This window comes from Salvelinus alpinus, chromosome 14 (genome assembly GCF_045679555.1).
Source record: "Salvelinus alpinus chromosome 14, SLU_Salpinus.1, whole genome shotgun sequence".
In the NCBI taxonomy this organism is placed as follows: Eukaryota; Metazoa; Chordata; class Actinopteri; order Salmoniformes; family Salmonidae; genus Salvelinus; species Salvelinus alpinus.
Window position 1 is genome coordinate 14,557,424 of NC_092099.1, and position 24,934 is coordinate 14,582,357.

Below are 24,934 nucleotides of genomic sequence, written 5' to 3' on the forward strand. Positions count from 1 at the left end.
CTCAAGTAGTATTTTAATGGGTTTTTACTTGAGTCCTTTTACTCAAGTTTGACAATTTGTTACTTTTTCCACCACTGTGTATATTCTCAAAACTAAACAAAAAATTATAATTTCAGAAACGTTGGTTACTATCACTATCTCTACATTCCCATAATTCTGAGATGAATCATCTTGGAGCACTGAAAAAGACAGCAATCATCACACTATGTCAGTCAACAACCTGCCTATCAAGTTTATTTTTTGTATGTGCAATAAATTACTAAATGGTGGTGTATCATAAATGCTTATGACATTTTTTTTTAAAACTCCATTGGTTTATTTTTCTAATCATGCTTTACCTGACCATGGCTGCGTTCACACAGGCAGCCCAATTCTGATATTTTTTCTACTAATTGTTCTTTTGACCAATTACATCAGATCTTTTTGCATCAGATCTTTCAGAGCTGATCTGATTGGTCAAAAGACCAATTAGTGAAAAAAAAGATATGTGTAAATGCAGCCCATGTTGCTATTTTCAACAGATCTTTACCATGTGAATCCAAGTTTTTTTCTTGGATTGCTGAATATACCCCGTCTCGTTCAGCGCCTTGACGTCCTGAGATCTGCTGCTGACGTAATTGGGCATCTGGACACCAATGTCATCTTGAACCAAGTAACTTGGTCTCACTCCTCCAAAGATGGGGCCAAGACCACCTCCAATTCCCTCCCTGGCAGGGATTGTATGTATTGTATGTCTTGATCACATTCTTTGCATACTGCTGGATCTGCTTCTCCACAGCAATGTGCTCTGCATTTTTGGTCTCAAAATCCTGTTTTCTTATGTGGCATTTTCAACCTAAAAATAAATATTTCAATTGTTAAATTAAATCTTATGTTGCTCAATTATAAGTGCAACAGTTGCAGACACATCTTATAATTTTCTGTGCCTTCAGTGTTTTTGTGTGTTGTTTTTCAATAAATATTCTGTCTGACTCTTTCGTGGCATAAAGCATAGGGCTCCTGAGTGGCGCAGTGGTCTAAGGCACTGCATCTCAGTGCAAGCGGTGTTACTACAGTCCCTAGTTCGATTCCAGGCTGTGATCGGGAGTACCATAGGGCGGTTTGGCCCAGCATCATCCGGGTTTGGCCAGGGTAGGCTGTCATTGTAAATAAGACTTTGTTCTTAACTGACTTATCTGTCAAGGGCTTTCTGGTTCTTTCCTTCTGCTCCTGTTCTTGTCTCTGAAATAACAAATACAGTGTCATTATGATAATGGAACACGTTGTTAGTAACTTACAGACTTATTCCTTGAAAAATATTAATTTTTTGGTGAGAATAACATTTTGAGCTTCCGATTGACCCCTTGCTTGTGGTAGGGTGCACATGCCATACCATGGCTTCACTGTGTGAGGCAACAGAGTCCAGCATAGCCATCTCCTTCTGCTGCTGTGCCATTGAGCAATAATAGCCTTGGCAATGAGCTCCTCCTCATTGTCCGTCTGCCCCTGCTGTTGTGGAGCCAATTTCTTCATGATCCTCTCCCTGTGCATATGGACCTCTCTTAGGAGGGAGAAGAGGCTTAGCAAATCTATGCCCATGAGACTTTCAGAATTGTAAGACAACTGTTGACTAGTGATGCCACAGATGTATATTTCTTATTGTGGTCCTTTTTCAATCATTTTCTACTCACCTGAACATCTCTTCCTCTTTGTCTTTCCTTAACGTCACAATTTTCTGTTATGCATATGCAAAAAGCCTCCTGCGCTCCCGCTCCATCTCTTGCTTTTGTGCCTATATTGCTCTAATGATATCTCTGTTCGAGAGATGCTTCTTTAAATACAAATGCAGGATTCATTAATACATCTCCATGTGTATTAACGAATATTACACACCTCCTTGTGTAATATTGCTCTAGTGAGTATGACATTTGAGCATTGATTACATCCTAATACCTTAACATGTGAGCTTTCATGGTAGAGTATTTGGTAGTCTATGACATAGATATTCAATTTAATAACTGCTGCCAGGTTGTTAGGCTTCAATGAGACTTACTAGAGATGGGTCGTTCGCGAACGAGTTGGCTCTAAGAGCTGGCTCTTGTAGGTGAATGTTGGGAGCCGGCTCGCATATCAGAAGAGCCAAATCTATTTATAAAAATAGAAAAAAATTCAGATATGAATAATGAAAAGATTTAAATGAGTAGAATTAACTAATTCAAAGAATGAAAAAAAATATATAATAATATAGGCCTAAATGCTCAAGCGCACACATTCGTTCTGACTGTCTGCTTAGACTAACAGCCTCACCTGTTGTTCCTGTCAATCAGACACGCAGTGTCAACCAATGAACCAAAGATGCGTGAGGGAGGGCCGAGCCAACTCACTCAGTCACACACTTAGCAGCCAATGAGTCGGAAGCACAGTAGCATTTGGATGCATTTTAATAATGTAGACAATGTTAGAGCACAATGTAGAATTTGCCAAAACAAAATCTCATATAAAGCCGGTTCTGCACACAACCTACACGGCATATGCAAACTGTGCACCCAACTGTGAAGCTAGCTGCAGCGGAGCTTCGAGAAACTAGCGGGCCTTTAGTGATAGTGGTGGAGCCAGCACCTCCACACGTGGAGATGTATCCACTCAGTCAAGTAGGCCTACTCTGCGAAACACAGCAACACAGTCTTCTATGGACCAGTTTATGCCAAAGTCTATGTCTGTAGCAAAACAAGGCCAAATTGATATTGCATTGGCTAAAATGATTGTCACCGATTTCCAGCCATTTTCGATCGTGGAGGACAGAGGTTTTAGAAATTATAGCAAAAGTCTAACTCCAATGTACACAATTCCAAGAAGGAGAACCTTTTCAAAATCACTTATTCCACAACTGTAAGAGAGCACACAAGCTTCAGTGCGGGAAAGAGTCCAAAAAGCTACTGCAGTTTGCCTTACAACTGACTGCTGGACATCAAGGGTAACCACTTCTTACATGTCGGTTACATGTCACTTCATTGAAGATTTTTCGATGGCTAGCTGTCTTCTGGACTGCTTTGAGTTCAGCGACAGACACACCTCAGAGAACTTGGCAGAGGAACTGTTGAGAATGGCAAGTAGATGGAAAAGTGGTCTGTTGTGTTAGCGACAATGCAGCTAACATAATCAAATCCATGAACATTTTAAAATGGACCCATCATCCATGTCTTCCCCACACAATCAACCTGATTGTAGGAGATGCTCTGAAGGTGATGAAGCCCACTGTGGACAAAGTGAAAGCAGCTGTGGAATACTTCCACATGAGCACAGTAGGTGTTGAAAACTAAAGTCTACATAACGCCAGATGGGGATGCCTGAGCTGAGGCCTAAACAAGACTGCACTACAAGGTGGAATTTTACATTTTACCCTGGCCATTGTCAATGCACCTGTTGATGCTCTGACCCAAAAAGAATGGGAGGTGGTGGAGGAGGAGTGCAGAGTCCTGGAACCCTTTGAGCAGGTCACTGTGGAGATCAGTGGAGAGAGATACAGTAAGCAGTTATTAATACATAATTATTTAATCCAGTATTATATATGTATATGAGCAGTAGACTAGAACGTAGTATCAGTAGCCAAAACATGAACCTGAACTAATAAGTTACTGTTCTCTCTTTTCAGCTATGTGACAGCCTCAAAAATGATACTCCTGTGTAAGGGTCTGCAGAGAATCACAGCCAGCTGCCAGAGAGAAGCAAATGTAACCACAGGACATGTGACAGATTTGATGGACACCCTGTGTTCATCAATGGACAGAAAGTTCCACAGAATGGAATATCATTTTAATTTAAATTTAATTTTACCTTTATTTAACTCGGCAAGTCAGTTAATTAAGAACAAATTCTTATTTTCAATGAAGGCCTAAGAACAGTAATCACGTGCTATCAGAAACCGCTGCACTTGACCTCAGGTTTAAGAAGTTAGCCTTCAGTGATGCCAGAGCGATTGATGAGGCTCTTCAAAGAATAACCTCAGCAGCAGGGAGGGACAGCCCCAGCAGTCAGCTGGCTCAAGCACCAGGGCAACAGGAAGAAGAGGGAGCAGATGGAGCAGAAGCACCAGCAGTAGTGCCACAAATGTCTGCTGTTTGGATGCTGTTTGACTAGAGAGCAACTGGGGATGCAGCACGAAGGAATCCTTCAGCAGATGCCGTAATGGAGGTCCGATCCTATTTGGAGGAGCTCCTCCTCCAAAGATCTGCAGATCCTCTGAGCTGGTGGAAGAACAAGGCCTCTGTCTACCCACGACTTACTAAAGTCATGACAGGGAGACTCTGCATAGTGGCCACACCTGTTCCCTCAGAGAGGGTCTTCTCGAAAACGGGACAAATAATTACTGAGAGTAGAAACCGCATCAGTCCCTCGAAAGTGAGGCAGCTTGCATTTCTGAATGCAAATCTCTCATAAAAGCAAAATGTGGTCAGCATTGCTGTGTGCTGCTGGTTATAACATGGCAATAAAGAAGAGAGAGAAAAGAGGGACCAGTTTAATGTTTTAAGTGGGATGCTGCAGTTTTGCACATTGTTATTTATTTTTCTTTGATATGGTGCAATATTCTATTATTATGTTGTTCAGATTGTATTTATTTTGAATTGTTACATTTATATGCACTTTGTTTATATACATTAAAAAGTTATACTTTAAATGCATATGTTTAATAGCATTCTTTTTCATAACAAACCAATGCATTTTTAAATATATTGTGGTTAAGGTAGAGTATGATTTCATTTAATAATTTAATTAGAATTGTTTTAACACCAATCCTAGTCAAACTATCGCAAAATACAAAACATATTTTTTTTAAAGAGCCGTTTGGAAGCCAAAAGAGCCGGCTCTTTTTGGTGAGCTGAGCTGAACGAGCGGGCTCACTGGAATGCCCATCACTAATTCCTGTTATGTGCGGATGCAGAATAAATAGTGAAATGGTTTTTAACTAAATGTATTTGAGTGTTTACCAGCATTTGTAACTTGAATCTGATAATTATATGTACAAAAAAGTTAATATTGCTTGATATGTTTCTTGAAATACTTTGCAAATGCAGCTTATTTCGATGTGAACACTGAAATGGTCTATTCATTCATTTTCAGTAGACTCTTATCCAGAGCAACTTCTAGTAGTGAGTGTATACATTTTCGTACTAGTTCCCCTGTGGGAATCAAACCCACAACCCTAGTATTTCAAATGCTATGCTCTACCAACTGAGCCACATCCTCACAAACTACTTGACGTCTAGGTGTACTCAATTACTGTGTTGTGCATTGTTTTTCTTCACGGTGATGGAATGTCTACAGGTGACCTCAGGTGCATAGCCTCTCATTATCTGGACGCTTCATTTACACTCTCCTTGTATTTATTCCCCTGGTTCAAACTACTTGAATTCGGAGCCATTCGGCTTTGGGAAAAACAGTGACTTGTCGAGATCTGGTGGTTGCATCTCTACATTTTCCCCATCAACTGCATGCACTGAAAGAAACGAAAAAACAACAGTGTTATGGTCATGGTATAACAATGATGTTATGCTGTGGTATGCTATGCATAGTTATTGCTTTAATATTTGTACGTTTATGTTTCTAGAGCCATACTGCAATTGAGCTTCGATTCACGTTTAGCTGGAGTATTTGGCTGTTTTGGCCTCCAGAGCCAATTCGCCATCAAACAGAACATGTAAAATCCTTAGACTTTAAGGAGTGTCCATAATTAGCCTAGTGCTTGCCCAGCTACATGTATAGACAATACAATTAGGTAAACTAGATATCTATTCAAGATAATACACAGACCACTAGATACATCATGTTGCATTTTTAAAAGGGAGACATGATAGATCAGCTATCTGCATGACCATAGAAAGACTGGGTAAAGTTAGGGGTGGCGTTTGACACTACAACTTCAACGAACAGAGACAGGCCTGTCGTGTGATAGTGAGTCTAATTGAGGTGCTTAAGTCTGTGCTTGACTTAGGAAGCCTATCACAGACTTTGAAAGCTGTCTCACTAAGTTTGAACTGATGTTCTTGAGAAATCAGCTACAAATGTATAATGTTTAAGGGAGGGAGTGGCTTGCACTCAAATACACCTTTTCTTCAGTTTTGAAAATTGTAATAATAAAAAAATCATCAGTCTTTAAAACAAATAATCAGCAGAATTGTATTACTATTGTACAACATTGCCAGGTGATTATTGCATAGTATTTCTGGTCCAACAAGTTATAGCAAATATAATTTATGTGGTTCCAGCTACAGTATATATTGCCTCTCCCTGTTTCAGCATCACGTCAGAAAACTGGAGATGAGAAGAGGCGGGTTTACTTTGAAAGGGGCAGTCCTTAGCCGAGTATTTTATTCAAAACCAACTGAACTGAGAGCTTTTCAGCGTGTCCATCAGTTTACGTAAAAGGGTTCACCCATTCAAGTGTGAAATTTTAACCAACTGTTGAGAGAACAGCAAAATGGCCCCAATATCCATCAAACGCATTTTAATCAGTGAAAGTGTTGATCCTTGTTGTAAGAAGATCCTGCAAGAAAATGGAATCCAAGTTACAGAGAAGCAAAATATGAGTAAGGATGACTTGATTGCGGAGATCAAGGTAAGGGTTGACATTTTTTCTAATTTGCATGAATTCCTCGTATTAAACATTTAAGGCATGACATGCATTTTTGTTCCACGATGTCTTTCTAAAATTTGAAAACAATTCACAGTTGGTATCAAATGTCTAATATGGAAAAAGTATGTCGCGTTTGGTCATTGGTTGAATAACCTCATCAAAAGTCCCTCTGACGAAAAAAACGATGATTTCTGCGTTTCAGACAACTGGATTTTATTTGGCGGGTGATTTACAGCAGTTGCAGTTTAGTGGATTCTTGCATGTGCGATCTTGTCCTCCTCTCTTTGGTGTCGCGCTATAGTTGTACAGCCTTCTTGGAAATATGATGCAACTGCAACAAGTCTTTACTGATTTCCCTCGTTTGGCCGACTATAGTCTATAAACACTATAGAATTACATTTAGACTGGGGCTTGCTTCCCTTTCTAGTACTTTCAAAATGTAGACTATACATAGTTTGATCAATTACACCAGAGGCAACTCATCTAATATTTAACTTGTCTTCCTCATGACACCATGTGATGCCAAATCAATAACGAATGTGTTTGATTAATGCAAGAATTCCAACTATATAAGCTCATTCCTTATCTCATCAAATTACTCCAATGAACAATAGATAATTTTGTCATGCACTGGCATCACTATGCATATCATCTTTTTTCCTTTTCTATCCACCTCCAGGACTATGATGGCCTGGTGGTTCGATCTGCAACAAAGGTGACAGCTGATGTCATCAATGCTGCTGGTAACCTCAAAATCATTGGAAGAGCTGGGACAGGCGTTGACAATGTGGATGTGGATGCTGCCACTATAAAGGGCATAATTGTTATGAAGTAAGTTTGCAAAATAATAGTGTCCTTCGAAATAAGTTCTAAGTCGCTGATACATGTATCGTTTTAAGGAAACTCCTACAGTTGAAGTCAGAAGTTTACATACACCTTAGCCAAATATATTTAAACTCAATTTTTCACAATTCCTGACATTTAATCCTAGTAACAATTCCCTGTCTTAGGTCAGTTAGGATCACCACTTAATTTTAAGAATGTGAAATGTCAGAATAATAGTAGAGAGAATTATTTATTTCAGCTTTTATTTCTTTCATCACATTCCCAGTGTGTCTGAAGTGTACATACACTCAATTAGTATTTGGTAGCATTGCCTTTAAATTGTTTAACTTGGGTCAAACGTTTCGGGTAACCTTCCACAAGCTTCCCACAATAAGTTGGGTGAATTTTGGCCCATTCCTCCTGACAGAGCTGGTGTAACTGAGTCAGGTTTCTAGGCCTCCTTGCTCGCACACGCTTTTTCAGTTCTTCCCACAAAGTTTCTATAGGATTGAGCTCAGGGCTTTGTGATGGCCACTCCAATACCTTGACTTTGTTGTCCTTAAGCCATTTTGCCACAACTTTGGAAGTATGCTTGGGGTCATTGTCCATTTGGAAGATCCATTTGCGACCAAGCTTTAACTTCCTGACTGATGTCCTGAGATGTTGCTTTAATATATCCACATATTTTTCCTGCCTCATGATGCCATCTATTTTGTGAAGTGCACCAGTCCCTCCTGCAGCAAAGCACCCCCACAACATGATGCTGCCACCCCCGTGCTTCATGGTTGGGTTGGTGTTCTTCGGCTTGCAAGCCTCCCCCTTTTTCTCCAAACATAACGATGGGCATTATGGCCAAACAGTTTTATTTTGTTTCATCAGACCAGAGGACATTTCTCCAAAAAGTACGATCTTTGTCCCCATGTGCAGTTGCAAACCGTAGTCTGTTTTTTTTATGGCAGTTTTGGAGCAGTGGCTTCTTCCTTGCTGAGCGGCCTTTCAGGTTATGTTGATATAGGACTCGTTTTACTGTGGATATAGATACTTTTGTACCTGTTTCCTCCAGCATCTTCACAAGGTTCTTTGCTTTTGTTCTGGGATTGATATGTACTTTTCGCACCAAAGTATGTTCATCTGTAGGAGACAAAACGCGTCTCCTTCCTGCGCGGTATAACAGCTGCGTGGTCCCATGGTGTTTAAACTTGCGTAGTATTGTTTGTACAGATGAACGTGGTACCTTCAGACGTTTGGAAATTGCTTCCAAGGATGAACCAGACTTGTGGAGGTCTACAATTATTTTATTTTTTTTTGAGGTCTTGGCTGATTTCTTTTCATTTTCCCATGATGTCAAGCAAAGAGGCACTGAGTTTGAAGGTATGCCAGTACATCCACACCTCCAATTGACTCATATTATGTCGATTAGCCCATCAGACGCTTCTAAAGCCATTACATAATTTTCTGGAATTTTCCAAGCTGTTTAAAGGCACAGTCAACTTAGTGTATGTAAACTTCTGACCCACTGGAATTGTGATACAGTGAAATAATCTGTGTAAACAATTGTTGGAAAAATTACTTGTGTCATGCACAAAGGAGATGTCCTAACCGACTTGCCAAAACTATAGTTTGTTAACAAGAAATTTGTGGAGTGGTTGAAAAACGAATTTTAATGACTCCAACCTAAGTGTATGTAAACTTCCGACTTCAACTGTAGGTCTAAATCAAATCACCACAGATCAGTCTTTTCCCTGAATATTAGACTATTGTATGTGTCATTACCCTCTTCTAGCACACCAAGTGGCAACACCATCAGTGCTGCAGAGCTGACATGCACCCTGTTGATGAGCCTCTCAAGGTAAGACACTACAACAGATGATACATAATATCTCTCGGCATAGCTCATGGCATTGGTTAGACATTGCTTTGCACTATACACCCCCATCTGTCCTTTTCATCCTACTTTTACAGGAAAGTTTGATATAACTTAATTCAAAACCATTCTCTTCCTAGACATGTGCCCCAAGCAGCCATGTCCATGAAAGCAGGGAACTGGGATCGTAAAAAGGTACAGAGTATTTTGGCTTCCCTTTTATTTTGACACAAAAAGCAATTACTGTCACGTGGTCTGCCCCAGTGTCCATTCAATCATCAATAATTCAATATGATTTGTAAATCTATGGTGTCTCAAACTCTTCAGGGACCTGGGTCAAAGTTGTGTTAATGATTTTTCAGTTCATGGGCGCAGAGATGTACGGCAAAATACTTGGAATAGTTGGACTTGGAAGAATTGGAAAGGAAGTCGCCACCAGAATGCAGTCCTTTGGCATGAAGGTTGGTTCATAATCCTCTGAAAAGTCAAACGATCTTTAAAAGCTGCCTACTGTAGCACGATAGTGGTAACTGAATTTGCTTTCGACAGACCATCGGCTATGATCCAATCACCCCTCCTGAGGTGACTGCTACCTGGGGGGTCGAGCAGATGTCCCTGGAGCAGCTGTGGCCCAAGTGTGATTACATCACCGTCCACACTCCCCTCATGCCTTCTACAGCTGGTGAGTTTTATAGAGGTGGTATAGTTGTAGTACTGGAGGGTAGAAAGTGATTACATCGATTATCAAACAAAAAACATTATTTTCCACTTGAGGTTAAATTGTTGTTTCTCCTAGGACTACTGAACGACACGTCATTTGCTAAGTGCAAGAAAGGTGTAAAGGTCGTGAACTGTGCACGCGGGGGCATCATCGATGAGGATGCTCTCCTCAGAGCTTTGGAGTCTGGACAGTGTGGAGGGGCTGGCCTCGATGTTTTTCTCGAGGCAAGAATACCACATCCCATAATTTGTAAAACAAGCCATAGAAAGTTGGTTGCAATTTCAGTTTATCCACCAGAAAATACAAATATTACAACAAATACTATGGTTAAACTCAAATATACTAATTCATAGAAAAAATTACTTTATTTTGGGAATCAAAAAAAGGTATAATCTTTGTAAATTATATCATGGAGTTATGTCACACGCAGCTAACAAAAATATATGGAAATGTCTGCTCTATCCAAAATTACAACCAACTAATTGGAGCATTACCGCAAAAGTGGTAGGGGGAGAAAGTAAGGAACTTGTCTGTGCATTAAAAAAATAATAACAATAATAACAAAGCAAAAACAGGTGTTTAGACATTTTTGAAAATTGATAAAATGTGATATTTCAGTTGTTATTTTTTTATGTAAGTATTCAGACCCTTTACTCAGTACTTTGATCAAATCCATATCAAATTGATTGATCACATACACATGTTTAGCAGATGTTATTGCGGGTGTAGCGAAATACTTGTGTTTCTACCTCAGACAGTGCAGTAACATCTAACAAGTAATATCAAAAAATTTCACAACATATACCCAATACACACAAATCTAAGTAAAGGAATGGAATTAAGAATATATTAATATATGGACGAGCAATGTCAGAGCGGCATAGACTAAGATATGTATATACTGTATTCTATTATAAGAGATGAGTAATGCAAAATATGTAAACATTATAAAGTGACTAGTGTTCCATTTATTAAAGTGGCCAGGGATTTCAAGTCTATGTATATAGTCAGCAGCCTCTAATGTGCTAGTGATGGCTATTTAACAGTCTGATGGCCTTGAGATAGAAGCTGTTTTTCAGTCTCTGTCCGATGCACCTGTACTGACCTCGACTTCTGGATGATAGCGGGGTGAACCGGCAGTGGCTTGGGTGGTTGTCCTTGATCAGCTTTTTGGCCTTCCTGCGACATCGGGTATTGTAGGTGTCCTGGAGGGCAGGTAGTTTGCCCCCGGTGATGCATTGGGCAGACAGCACCACCCTCTGGAGAGCCCTGAGGTTGCAGGCTGTGCAGTTGCCGTACCAGGTGGCGATACAGCCCGACAGGATGCTCTCAATTGTGCATCTGTAAGAGATTTTGAGGGTTTTAGGTGCCAAGCCACATTTTTTTCAGCCTCCTGCGGTTGAAGAGTGTGTGGGTGGACCATTTCAGTTTGTCAGTGATGTTTACGTCGAGGAACTTGAGGCTTTCCACCTTATCCACTGCGGTACCGTCGATGTGGATAGGGGGGTGCTCCCTCTGCTGTTTCCGGTAGTCCATGATCATCTCCTTTATTTTATTGACGTTGAGTGAGAGATTATTTTCCTGGCACCACACTCCCAGAGCCCTCACTTCCTTTTGTAGGCTGTTTCGTCATGTTGGTAATCAAGCCTACTATTGTTGTCGCCTGCAAACTTGATGATTGAGCTGAAGGCGTGCTTGGCCACACAGTCATAGGAGAACAGAGAGCACAGGAGGGGGCTGAGTACGCACCCTTGTGGGGCCCCAGTGTTGAGGATCAGCGAATGTGTGGTTTCCTACCTGAACCACCTGGGGGTGGCCCGTCAAGGCTCAGTTGCACAGGGCGGGGTTCAGACCCAGGGCCTCGAGCTTAATGATGAGCTTGGAAGGTACTATGGTGTTGAATGCTGAGCTATAGTCAATGAACAGCATTCTTACATAGGTATTCCACTTGTCCAGATGGGTCGAAGCACCTTTGACGCGATTACAGTCTCAAGTCTTCTTGGGTATGAAGCTTGGCACACCTGTATTTGAGGAGTTTCTCCCATTCTTCTCTGCAGATCCTCTCAAGCTCTGTCAGGTTGGATGGGGAGCGTCGCCGCACAGCTATTTTCAGGTCTCTCCAGAGATGTTTGACCGGGTTCAAGTCCGGGCTCCAGCTGGGCCACTCAAGGACATTCAGAGACTTGTCCCGAAGCCACTCCTGCGTTGTCTTGGCTGTGTGCTTAGGGTCGTTGTCCTGTTGGAAGATGAACCTTCGCCCCAGTCAGAGGTCTTGAGCAGGTTTTCATCAAGAATCTCTGTTTATTTTTATTTATTTGACCAGGCAAGTCAGTAAAGAACAAAGGCCGTCATTGTAAATACGAATTTGTGAGGATGGCGCTGACAGAGAGGGCTGCCTCGTTTCTAGTCCTTAGGAAACTTTGCAGTATTTTATTTTTTTTACAAGCATTTCACTATACTCGAAATAACATCTGCATGTGACCAATGAAATTTGATTTGGCCTACACCGGCCAAACCCAGACAACGCTGGACCAATTGTGCACCGCCCTATGGGACTCCGTATCACGGCCGGTTGTGATACAGCCTGGATTCGAACCAGGGTGTCTGTAGTGACGCCTCTAGCACTGGGATGCAGTGCCTTAGACCGCTGCGCCACTCGGGAGTCCTTTCATCTTTCCCCCGATCCTGACTAGTCTCCCATTCCCTGCTGCTGAGAAACATCCCCAGAGCATGATGCTGCAACCACCATGCTTCAACCTGGGGATGGTGCCAGGTTTCTTCCAGACATAACGCTTGGCATTCAGGCCAAAGAGTTCAATCTTGGTTTCATCAGACCAGAGAATCTTGTTTCTCATGGCCTGAGTGTCCTTTAGCTGCCTTATGACAAACTCCAAGTGGGCTGTTACTGAGGAGTGGCTTCCATCTGACCACTCTACCTGATTGGTGGAGTGCTGCAGAGATGGTTGTCCTTCTGGAAGGTTCTCCCATCTCCACAGAGGCTCTCTGGAACTCTGTCCGAGTGACCATCGGGTTCTTGGTCACCTCCATGACCAAGGCCCTTCTCCTCCAATTGCTCAATTTGCTGTAGGAAGAATCTTGATGGTTCCAAACTTCTTCCATTTTAAAATGATGGTGGCCACTGTGTTTTAGGGGACCTTCAATGCTGCAGAATTTTTTGGATACCCTTCCCTTGATCTGTGCCTTGACACAATCCTATCTCGGAGCTCTATGGACAATTCCTTCGACCTCATGGCTTGGTTTTTGCTCTGAAATGCACTGTCAACTGTGGGACCTTATATAGACAGGTGTGTGCCTTTCCACATGTCCCATCAATTGAATTTACCACAGGTGGACTCCAAACAGGTTGTTGAAACATTTCAAAGGGTCTGAATACTTATGTAAATAAGATGTTTTAGTTTTTTTTTTATTTACAAAAATGTCTAAACTTGTTTAAACTTTGTCATAGGGTATTGTGTGTAGATTGAAGAGGGAATTTATTTAATTTAATCGATTTTAGCTGTAACGTAACAAAATGTGGGAAAAGTTAAGTGGTCTGAATACTTTCCGTATGTACAGTACATGTCAAAAGTTTGGACACATCTACTCATTCAAGGGTTTTTCTTTATTTTTACTGTTTTCTACATTGAAATAACACATGGAATCGTGTAGTAACCAAAAAAGTGTATTTTAGATTCTTCAAAGTAGCCACCCGTTGCCTTGATGACAGCTTTGCACACTCTTGGCTTTTTCTCAACCAGCTTCACCTGGAATGATGCGGTCCTTCACTCTGCGGTCCAACTCATCCCAAGCCATCTCACTTGGGTTGAGGCCAGGTCATCTGATGCAGCACCATCACTCTCCTTGGTCAAATAGCCCTTACACAGCCCGGAGGTGTGTTTTGGGTCATTGTCCTGTTGAAAAACAAATGATAGTCCCAATAAGCGCAAGCCAGATGGGATGGCGTATCGCTGCAGAATGCTGTGGTAGCCATGCTGGTTAATTGTGCCTTGAATTCTAATTATATCACAGACAGTGTCACCAGCAAAGCACTGGTGGGAACCACACATGCGGAGATCATCTGTAAACCTACTCTGCGTCTCACAAAGACACGGCGGTTGTAACCAAGAATCTCACATTTGAACCCATCAGACCAAAGGACAGATTTCCACCGGTCTAATGTCTATTGCTCGTGTTTCTTGGCCCAAGCAAGTCTCTTTTTCTTATTGGTGTCCTTTAGTAGTGGTTTCTTTGCAGCAATTCGACCATGAAGGCCTGATTCACACAGTCTCTTCTGAACAGTTGATGTTGAGATGTGTCTGTTACTTGAACTCTGTGAAGCATTTATTTGGGATACAATTTCTGAGGCTGGTAACTCTAATGAACTTATCTCTATCTCTCTGCAGCAGAGGTAATTGGGTCTTCCTTTCCTGTGGCAGTCCTCATAAGAGCCAGTTTCATCATAGCGCTTGATGGTTTTTGAAGAAACTTTCAAAGTTCTTAATTGTCCATATTGACTGACCTTAATGTCTTAAAGTAATGATGGACTGTTGTTTTTCTTTGCTTATTTGAGCTGTTCTTGCCATAATATGGACTTGATATTTTACAAAATAAGGCTATCTTCTGTATTTCCCCCCTACCTTGTTACAACACAACTGATTGGCTCAAACGCATTAAGAAGGAAAGACATTCCACAAATTCAGTTTTAACAAGGCACACCTGTTAATTTAAATGCATTCCAGGTAACTACCTCATGAAGCTGGTTGAGAGAATGCCAAGAGTGCAAACCTGTCATCAAGGCAAAGGCTGGTTACTTTGAAGAATATAAAATATATTTTGATTTGTTTAATACTTTTGGTTACTGCATGATTCCATATGTGTTATTTCATAGGTTTGATGTCTTAACTATTATTCTACAATATAGTAAAAATAAAGAAAAACCCTTGAATGAGTAGCGGTGTCCAAACTTTCGACTGGTACTGTATATGGGGATACAACCATCCCAGCTCCGCAGATTTCAGTAGATAATTTGTTTTGGGACTGTCCATCTGTAGATTGTTTTTGATTGCAGGTTCAAGAATGGCTGAAGAAATGCAACATTTACCTGAAGCTAACTCTGCAAATAGCAATGCTCGGTGATTTGAAAAGTCATAGTCAATCGATTTAATAACACTCAGCAAAAATTTTCTTTAATTTACAATCTGTAGAAACTATGAGAACAAGGTTCAGAACTTTTGTGTTACAGGAGAGTTGAACAATATATGGCAAATAGAAATCAAAACCGGATGGTCTTCAGAGATGGATGGGAGGGGTTGAGGGTAGCTGAAGGATGGGACTAAAAACAAACAAGATAACTAATGAAAAATATTCTGTCTGTAAAATGTATGTAGAAGCCAAAGTGTTGTTGACCATTAGTTTACTCCAATTAGGGGGGAGGGTTAGGGGGAAAATAATAAAGAAAAAATATATATACACTACCGTTCAAAAGTTTGGGGTCACTTAGAAATGTCCTTGTTTTTGAAAGAAAAGCACCTTTTTTTGCCCATTAAAATAACATCAAATTGATCAGAAATACAGTGTAGGCATTGTTAATGTTGTAAATGACTATTGTAGCTGGAAACGGCTGAATTTTAATGGAATATCTACATAGGTGTACAGAGGCCCATTATCAGCAGGCATCACTCCTGTTAGCTACTCCAAGTTTATCATTTTAAAAGGCTAATTGATCATTAGAAAACTGCAAAAGGGTTATGTTAGCACAGCTGAAAACTGTTCTGATTTAAAGAAGCCATAAAACTGGCCTTTAGACTAGTTGAGTATCTGGAGCATCAGCATTTGTGGGTTCTATTACAGGTTCAAAATGGCCAGAAACAAAAAACTTTCTTCTGAAACTCGTCAGTCTATTCGTGTTCTGAGAAATGAAGGCTATTCCATGCGAGAAATTGCCAAGAAACTAAAGATTTCGTACAGCGCTGTGTACTACTCCCTTCACAGAACAGCGCAAACTGGCTCTAACCAGAATAGAAAGAGTAGTGGGAGGCCCCGGTGCACAACTGAACAAGAGGACAAGTACATTAGAGTGTCTAATTTGAGAAACAGACGCCTCACAAGTCCTCAACTGGCAGCTTCATTAAATAGTACCCGCAAAACACCAGTCTCAACGTCAACAGTGAAGAGGCAACTATGGGATGCTGGCCTTTTAGGCAGAGTTCCTCTGTCCAGTGTCTATGTTCTTTTGCCCATCTTAATCTTTTATTTTTATTGGCCAGTCTGAGATGTGGCATTTTCTTTGCAACTCTGCCTAGAAGGCCAACATTCCGGAGTTGCCTCTTCACTGTTGACGGACAAAAAATGTGCTTTTCTTTCAAAAACAAGAATTTCTAAGTGACCCCAAACGGTAGTGTATGTATTTATTTATTTACAAAAATATATGGGGGATTGGAAATTATACAGACAATTACATTGATAGAAGCCACAATATATCTGCAATATTAAATCTAATTTACCCACTAAAAAAATAATCACTTAAACCACAAATATTTATTAATTTATATTTTATTTTACTTGTCTTCCCTTCAATATTGCCAGTCTCACTTACATCATGGCGTTCCATTCTTTCTCAGGAACCCCCAAAGAACCGTGCCCTGGTGAACCATCCCAATGTGATCAGCTGTCCTCACCTGGGTGCCAGTACAAAGGAGGCCCAGGCGCGCTGTGGGCAGGACATCGCTCTGCAGATTGTGGACATGGTGATGGGCAAGAGCTTGGTTGGAGCAGTGAGTTCTTCTCTCCTATTACAGTCAAGCAAAAGCCTATAGGTGCCCGATTCTAATAGCAATCTAATTTGATTGTTTCAGTGTTGCTATGGTTAGAAAAACTGTTCCCTTCAGACCTTGAAACTTTCACGAATTGAACGTGTTAGTAACAATGTAACACAAAATGTAACCCTCAAGGTTGTTCACAAAGGATTCTAATGATAGTTTCGTTGCAAGAATGTATCTTCAATATTGAGTCATACTTTGCAATACAATTAAGACAGTTCAAATCGCATTTTATTTGTCACATGCTTCGTAAACAGGTGACTACCAGTGAAATGCTTTCTTACGGATCCTTCCCAACAATGCAGAGAGAAAAAGTGGGAAATAATATAAAAATAATAACACGGAATAAATACACAATAAGTAACGAAAACGTGTCTATATACACAGACTACCAGTACCAAGTCGATGTGCAAGGGTACAAGGTAATTGAGGTAGATATGTACATATAGGTAGGGATAAAGTGACTAGGCAACAGGATAGATAATAAACAGTAGCAGAAGCGTATGTGATGAGTCAGAAGAGTTAGTGCAAAAGGGGTCAATGCAGATTGTCCGGGAAGGTTTTTGGTTAACTATTTAGCAGTCTTATGGCTTGAGGGTAGAAGCTGTTCAGGGTCCGGTTGGTTGTTTGGTTAGTTCGTTTTACACATGAAGTGTAGTAAAACCGGTTGGGCAAAAACAATGCATCTCAATGCAATAGAGCTTCTTGAAACACTTTTCAGTTCCTCGTTCCAAATTATAAACCGGGTGGTTCGAGCACCCGGCTGAAAGCCGTGGTATATTTAAGTGAAAATGCCTGAAGCCGGTGTTTGGAGGACATTGGGACAGGTGTTGTTAGGCCCAAGACGAAGACCGTGCCAATATATCCTCAACAGCGGTTTTGAAGGCATTATCACTTTTTTTATACCATGGGTTACCAACATATTCAAATAATGATTTACATATATTCATTAAAAATGTTATTTGGATGAATTTATTCATACAATTTCATCCTTCCACAAGATATAGTCCCGACACAAATCTAGCAACCCAAGCCGGCTGATCTTTATTTCTATCGGTTCTTTTGCCAGAGACGCGACCCAGTCGTTCAGTCTTTTTGTTCTGTATCTATGGAAGCGACCTAGTCGTTCATTCTAAATGTTATATTGCCAAACTGACGGGCAACGTTCTTATCCCTTGCTTGCTAGCTAGCCAAATATGGCAGGTAGCCTAGTGGTTAGAGTAGAGGTGGACAAACTTTTTGGCTCGAGGGCCACATCGGGATTTTGAAATTCAATTTGGGGGACCAATTGTTTGTAAAAATCAATTTGCTGGGGCCTCCCGAGTGGCACAGTGGTCTAAGGCAGTGCTTGAGGCATCACTACAGACCCGTGTTCGATCCCAGGCTGTGTCACAGCTGGCCGTGACTAGGGGACCCATGAGGCGACGCACAATTGGCCCCGTCCGGGTTAGGAGAGGGTTTGGCAGACCGAGATTTCCTTGTCCCATCGAGCTCTAGCGACACTTGTGGCGGGCCGGGCGTATGCACGCTGACACGGTCGTCAGGTGTACAGTGTTTCCTCCGACACATTGGTGCAGCTGGCTTCCGGGTGAAGCGGGCATTGTGTCAAGAAGCAGTGCGGCTTGGATGGGTCGTGTTTCGGAGGACGCACGGCTCTCGACCTTCACCTCTCCCGAGTCCATACGGGAGTTGCAGCAATGGGACAAGGCTGTAACTACCAATTGGATACCAATTTCTTTTTTAAACATTTTTATGTCTCGTGTGCCGGATTGAAGTGCCCGGCGGGCCGGACAACTGACTAGGTATCCCCCTTTCCCTAACTTGCAGTCATGTCAAACAGTGTAGCCAGAATAACAACAAAGTAGCTGCATTTGCAGTTGTATAAGCTGTTTTTTAGTGACATTTATTTGGATACATCCATAACAATGAGCTAATGAGGTGAGATTTCGCCTGGCATAGAAGTGCTCTCTGTTTAGGACACTGTTCAGAAGAGCTAGCCAATAACACATCTAACACAATCTCTCCAAACTGAAGCAGGAAAGACAGCAAACTAGCTGCACTTCGTTTTACCTGTTTTGTGTGTGTGTGTGTGTGTGTGTGTGTGTGTGTGTGTGTGTGTGTGTGTGTGTGTGTGTGTGTGTGTGTGTGTGTGTGTATATAATGTACCAGTCAAAAGTTTGGACACACCTACTCATTACAGGGTTTTTCTTTATTTTTACTATTTTAAAAACTTTGAAATAACACACATTGAATCATGTAGTAACCCCCAAAAAATGTGGGACGTGTTGGACCACAGAGTGAAGGAAAAACAGCCAACAAGTGCTCAGCATATGTGGGAACTCCTTCAAGACTGTTGGAAAAGCATTCCAGGTGAAGCTGGTTGAGAGAATGCTAAAAGTGTGCAAAGCTGTCATCAAGGCAAAGGGTAGCTACTTTGAAGAATCTCAAATATAAAATATATTTTGATTTTTTTAACACCTTTTTTGGTTACTACATGATTTAATATGTTATTTCATAGTTTTGATGTCTTCACTATTATTCTACAATGTAGAAAACGGTAAAAATAAAGAAAAGCCCTTGAATGAGTAGGTGTTCTCACCAGTTGTGTGACCGGTTGTATGTGTGTATATATATATATATCTAGAGGTCGAGCGATTATGATTTTTCAACGCCAATACCGATTATTGGAGGACCAAAAAGAGCCGATACCGATTAATCGGACGATTTATTATTATTTTTTGTTGTAATAATGACAATTACAACAATACTGAATGAACACTTATTTTAACTTAATATAATACATCAATAAAATCAATTTAGCCTCAAATAAATAATAAAACATGTTCAATTTGGTTTAAATAATACAAAAACAAAGTGTTGGAGAAGAAAGTTAAAGTGCAATATGTGCCATGTAAAAAAGCTAACGTTTAAGTTCCTTGCGCAGAACATGAGAACATATGAAAGCTGGTGGTTCCTTTTAACATGAGTCTTCAATATTCCCAGGTAAGAAGTTTTAGGTTGTAGTTATTATAGGAATTATAGGACTATTTCTCTCTATACGATTTGTATTTCATAAACCTTTGACTATTGGATGTTTTTATAGGCACTTTAGTATTGCCAGTGTAACAGTATAGCTTCCGTCCCTCTCCTCAATCCTACCTGGGCTCGAACCAGGAACACATCGACAACAGCCACCCTCGAAGCAGCGTTACCCATGCAGAGCAAGGGGAACAACTACTCCAAATCTCAGAGCGAGTGACGTTTGAAACGCTATTAGCGCGCACCCCGCTAACTAGCTAGCCATTTCACATCGGTTACACCAGCCTAATATCGGGAGTTGATCGGCTTGAAGTCAAAAACAGCTGCTAGCAAACACACGAAAGTCCTGTTTGAATGAATGCTTACAAGCCTGCTGTTGCCTACCATCGCTCAGTCAGACTGCTCTATCATATCATAGACTTAATTATAACATAATAACACACAGAAATACGAGCCTTTGGTCATTTAATATGCTCGAATCCGGAAACTATCATTTCGAAAACAAAACGCTTATTCTTTCAGTGAAATACTGAACCGTTCCGTATTTTATCTAATGGATGGCATCCCTAAGTCTAAATATTGTTGTTACATTATACAACCTTCAATGTTATGTCATAATTATGTACAATTCTGGCAAATTAATTACGGCCTTTGTTAGGAATAAATGGACTTCACACAGTTCGCAATGAGCCAGGCGACCCAAACTGCTGCATATACCCTGACTGCTTGCACGTAACGCAAGAGAAGTGATACAATTTCCCTAATTATAAGAAATTCATGTTAGCAGGCAATATTAACTAAATATGCAGGTTTAAAAATATATACTTGTGTATTGATTTTAAAGAAAGGCATTGATGTTTATGGTTAGGTACATTGGTGCAACTACAGTGCTTTTTTTTGCAAATGCGCTTGTTAAATCATCACCCGTTTGTCGAAGTAGGCTGTGATTCAATGAGAAATTAACAGGCACCGCATCGATTATATGCAACGCAGGACACGCTAGATAAACTAGTAATATCATCAACCATGTGTAGTTTGATTGTTTTTTATAAGATAAGTTTAATGTTAGCTAGCAACTTACCTTGGCCACGCAGGCTGACTAACAGGCAGGTGGTTAGAGCGTTGGACTAGTAACCGGAAGGTTGCAAAAACGAATCCCCGAGCTGACAAGGTAAAAATCTGTCGTTCTGCCCCTGAACAAGGCAGTTAACCCACCGTTCCTAGGCCGTCATTGAAAATAAGAATGTGTTCTTAACTGACTTGCCTAGTTAAATAAAGGTGTAAAACATTAAAAAAAAAATAATAATAATAATAATTCGGCAAATCGGTCTCCAAAAATACAGATTACCGATTGTTGTGAAAACTTGAAATCGGCCCTAATTAATCGGTCGACCTCTAATATATAAACGCTGATTCATGATTTCGACTCACTGAGAAAAGCTGCCTGCCTGTCTCATCCCGACTCCCAACACGTTCATTACTATGCGACAGCTGGAGATCGAATTTGACTATTGAAACAATGTTGCAGGCTCCACTTGTTTACGAACAGGGAAAAGCTTACTTACGGCCCTTCCCAACAATGCAGAGAGAAAGAAAATAGAAAAGTGAAACACGTAATAATAAATACACAATGAGTAACAATAACTTAGCTATATACAAGGGGTACCAGTACCGAGTCGATGTGCAGGGGTCCGAGGTAGATGGGTACATGTAATTAGGAATAAACAGTAGCAGCAGCGTATGTGATGAGTAAAAAAAAAAAAATTGTGCAAAAAGGGTCAATGTAGATAGTCTGGGAAGCTATATGGTTAGATATTTCAATAACCTTTTAGCAGTCTTATGGCTTGCGGGTAGAAGCTGTTGGTGAATCGGTACCGCTTTCTGTGTGGTAGCAGAGAGAACAGTCTATGACTTGGGTGGCTGGAGTCTGACCAATTTTAGGGCCTTCCTCAGACTCTGCCTGGTATAGAAGACCTGGATGGCACCTGGTATAGAAGCTTCTGTAGCACCTTGCTGCCGGATGCCAAGCAGTTGTCATACCAAGCGGTGATGCAACCCGTCAAGATGCTCTCAATGGTGCAGATGTATTACTTTTTTTGATAGTTTACATGTTGTGCAATTTGGTGTGTGCAGGTGAATGCCCAGGTTTTGGCAAGCACATTCACCCCCGAGTCTCACCAGTGGATCAAACTTGGAGAGGCCATAGGAGCTGCGCTGAAATCATGCACCACCTCTAAACAACCCTTCAGCCAAGTCCAAATCATAACTCAAGGTAAGCACTGCAAGGCATTAGACTGTGTCCTAATATCCTTCATTTACATTTACATTTAAGTCATTTAGCAGACGCTCTTATCCAGAGCGACTTACAAATTGGTGCATTCACCTTATGACATCCAGTGGAACAACCACTTTACAATAGTGCATCTAAATCTTTTAAGGGGGGGGGGGGGGGGTCAGAAGGATTACTTTATCCTATCCTAGGTATTCCTTGAAGAGGTGGGGTTTCAGGTGTCTCCGGAAGGTGGTGATTGACTCCGCTGTCCTGGCGTCGTGAGGGAGTTTGTTCCACCATTGGGGTGCCAGAGCAGCGAACAGTTTTGACTGGGCTGAGCGGGAACTGTACTTCCTCAGTGGTAGGGAGGCGAGCAGGCCAGAGGTGGATGAACGCAGTGCCCTTGTTTGGGTGTAGGGCCTGATCAGAGCCTGAAGGTACTGAGGTGCCGTTCCCCTCACAGCTCCGTAGGCAAGCACCATGGTCTTGTAGCGGATGCGAGCTTCAACTGGAAGCCAGTGGAGAGAGCGGAGGAGCGGGGTGACGTGAGAGAACTTGGGAAGGTTGAACACCAGACGGGCTGCGGCGTTCTGGATGAGTTGTAGGGGTTTAATGGCACAGGCAGGGAGCCCAGCCAACAGCGAGTTGCAGTAATCCAGACGGGAGATGACAAGTGCCTGGATTAGGACCTGCGCCGCTTCCTGTGTGAGACCGGCTTCCTTCAGTTGCTTACTTTTCTCTGAAACTGCTGATCAGGCTTGATAGGTGAAAAGATGTGTTAACATTACATGACCACTGTTCTCAGATCAGTGATCAAACGGTAAAGGAGACGATTGATGCCATTTTTGGATGCCATTCAAGCACACATGTATTAGTGGAAGATTTTGTTGTGCTTTGGTTTGTCTACCCCTAGTGGTATAATGGTGTAAATCACAAAAGTGTGGGCTCTGGCCATGCAAACTGAAGATGGTCTGTTGTTTTTATCACAATCTAGGAGACTGCTTGAAAGATTCCTCCGCTTACATGACCTCAGCAGTAATGGTTGGATTACTTAGTGATGGGTCCCAGAGTTGCCCCAACCTGGTCAATTCACTGACCCTGGCCAAGGAATCTGGAATCACGGTAAAATGGCCCCCATTGACACTTGGCTAAAGGTCATATTTTATTAATGACCCATCTTGTGTAATATAAATAAGTAATCTTATTTGAGATGGATGACGTTCTTTTTAAATCTCAGGTAATCAGAAACCACAGTGAGGGTCTGACTCAAGGTGCATGTGAGGTGGAGATCTCTGTCAACGGCTCCAGCTACAGAGCTACTGGTTCAGTACAGGGAGGAGTACCAGTCTTGTTGGAGCTGAACCGCAGCGTGTTCCGACAGCCGGTCTCTCTCACTGGCAACCTGCTGTTCTTCAAGGCCGTGGCGTCTCCTCCGCTCCTGCCCTCTGTGACTGGTGAGAGAGCTATTTTTCACATTGCAACCTCACTATTGACTAATTGAGCCATTCTGTCTTTTCAACACAAGATTAGCAAGGTATACCGCCTTTTTTTGCTACTTATTTGACATAATCAAACTTGAATGATTTCTCTTTTCAGTCTGCATTCTTAACTCTTACTTTTTCTGCCTTTTCCCATCAGGATGTGTTTACACCAAGCTAGCACTTGACAGCAAGCTTCTCACGGCTGTAAATGTAAGATGACCAGAATAACTGTTGACACGTATTTTACCTTGACTGTCTCCCACTCTTTCCTCAGGTTTGCTGGCCACGGCGGGAGTGGAAATGGAGTCATTCAGTGCCCCTGCAGCTCGTAGTGGAGATCAGTGTTATTGTGTGGGGTTATCCTCTCTCTTGGGGGACCTTGGTGCCTTAAAACCTTTAGTGAAAGCAGCAGCACAGGTCTCTGTGTAAATGGCAGTGAGAGCGTATTGTTACAATGCTGAAGGACCAGTAGAGCATTCCAATGTCTAAATATCTAACCACTTGACTAATCTAACCATTTGACTAATCTAAACGGTTTCTTTTGGCCTTTTAGCGTTTCAATACTTAGTTTACAACATGTAGAAAGTGTTTGTTATATTTAACATTACACATCTAGAATAAATACTAAAAATGTAATTTCTATTGTAGAGATGCGGACTGTGTAGAATTTAATAAATACCTGTTACATTATTACAATTGTTTTGTATTTTCTTGTATTCTCTACTTGCCGATTTTGCTAAATGTTCTCAATGTCAACACACCAGGAGGAAGGTAGCTGAAATGGGAAACAAAAAAACAATCCATCTCATCTGACCAATAAACTCATATGCATTTGCTGTGCACCCTAGGTTTCTATGGTGACTAGCCTATTTCTAGTATAAAATATTCCCTTGGGTGCAATAGAGATGAAATATGCAATGTTAGTTTACCAGCCTTTAGTATACTGTATATTTAATAAATGTAATGTCCTGTTATTTCAACAGCGAAGCCTAAAGTACAATGTCCATCACTTAGATTATTTTACTTAGCAGTTAGCAGTGAGGTTGTGAACCACAAAATCAGTGTTGGTCATAAGGTTTGATGTGGCGCTTGTTCATGGCACCACACTACAATCTCTCTTTAGATTATGCAATCGTAATCCTTATTAGGATTTGGCTAAAACTGCCATGGCAACGAAAGAGACTGAATGGGAAGGGGCTTTGCAGTGGGGGAATTCCTCAATCAAATTAAAATAGGCTACCAACCATACCGTTTTTTTGTTCACTTTGGGGTAGGATTGTCCTTGTGCGCAGCGATGCTGTCTC

General features: G+C 41.3%; 2 protein-coding genes across 2 annotated transcripts; one reads left to right on the plus strand and one right to left on the minus strand.

Moving 5' to 3' along the window:
- Window positions 1-219: 219 nt before the first annotated feature.
- Window positions 220-3,388, minus strand: cfap210 (cilia and flagella associated protein 210). Its single transcript, XM_071342111.1, is given in 7 exon segments — window positions 220-710; window positions 712-996; window positions 1,172-1,221; window positions 1,373-1,434; window positions 1,437-1,540; window positions 1,671-1,810; window positions 3,380-3,388. Coding segments are annotated over 7 exon segments (846 nt in total). The 3' UTR covers window positions 220-514.
- A 2,975-nt stretch (window positions 3,389-6,363) lies between these two features.
- Window positions 6,364-24,320, plus strand: phgdh (phosphoglycerate dehydrogenase). Its single transcript, XM_071340561.1, has 12 exons — window positions 6,364-6,592; window positions 7,290-7,441; window positions 9,219-9,284; window positions 9,440-9,494; window positions 9,662-9,760; window positions 9,849-9,981; window positions 10,096-10,244; window positions 16,641-16,793; window positions 22,011-22,149; window positions 23,144-23,271; window positions 23,387-23,603; window positions 23,905-24,320. The coding sequence occupies exons 1-12, from the start codon at window positions 6,455-6,457 to the stop codon at window positions 24,057-24,059; spliced, it is 1,584 nt and encodes a 527-aa protein (XP_071196662.1). The 5' UTR covers window positions 6,364-6,454; the 3' UTR covers window positions 24,060-24,320.
- The last annotated feature ends 614 nt before the right edge of the window (window positions 24,321-24,934 follow it).

Coding starts and splice junctions, on each gene's coding strand:
- phgdh (XM_071340561.1), top strand. CDS start 6,455: ATGGCCCCAATATCCATCAAACGCATTTTAATCAGTGAAAGTGTTGAT. Junction 9,285..9,439: donor CTGTTGATGAGCCTCTCAAG/GTAAGACACTAC, acceptor TTCTCTTCCTAG/ACATGTGCCCCAAGCAGCCA. Junction 10,245..16,640: donor GCCTCGATGTTTTTCTCGAG/GCAAGAATACCA, acceptor ATTCTTTCTCAG/GAACCCCCAAAGAACCGTGC.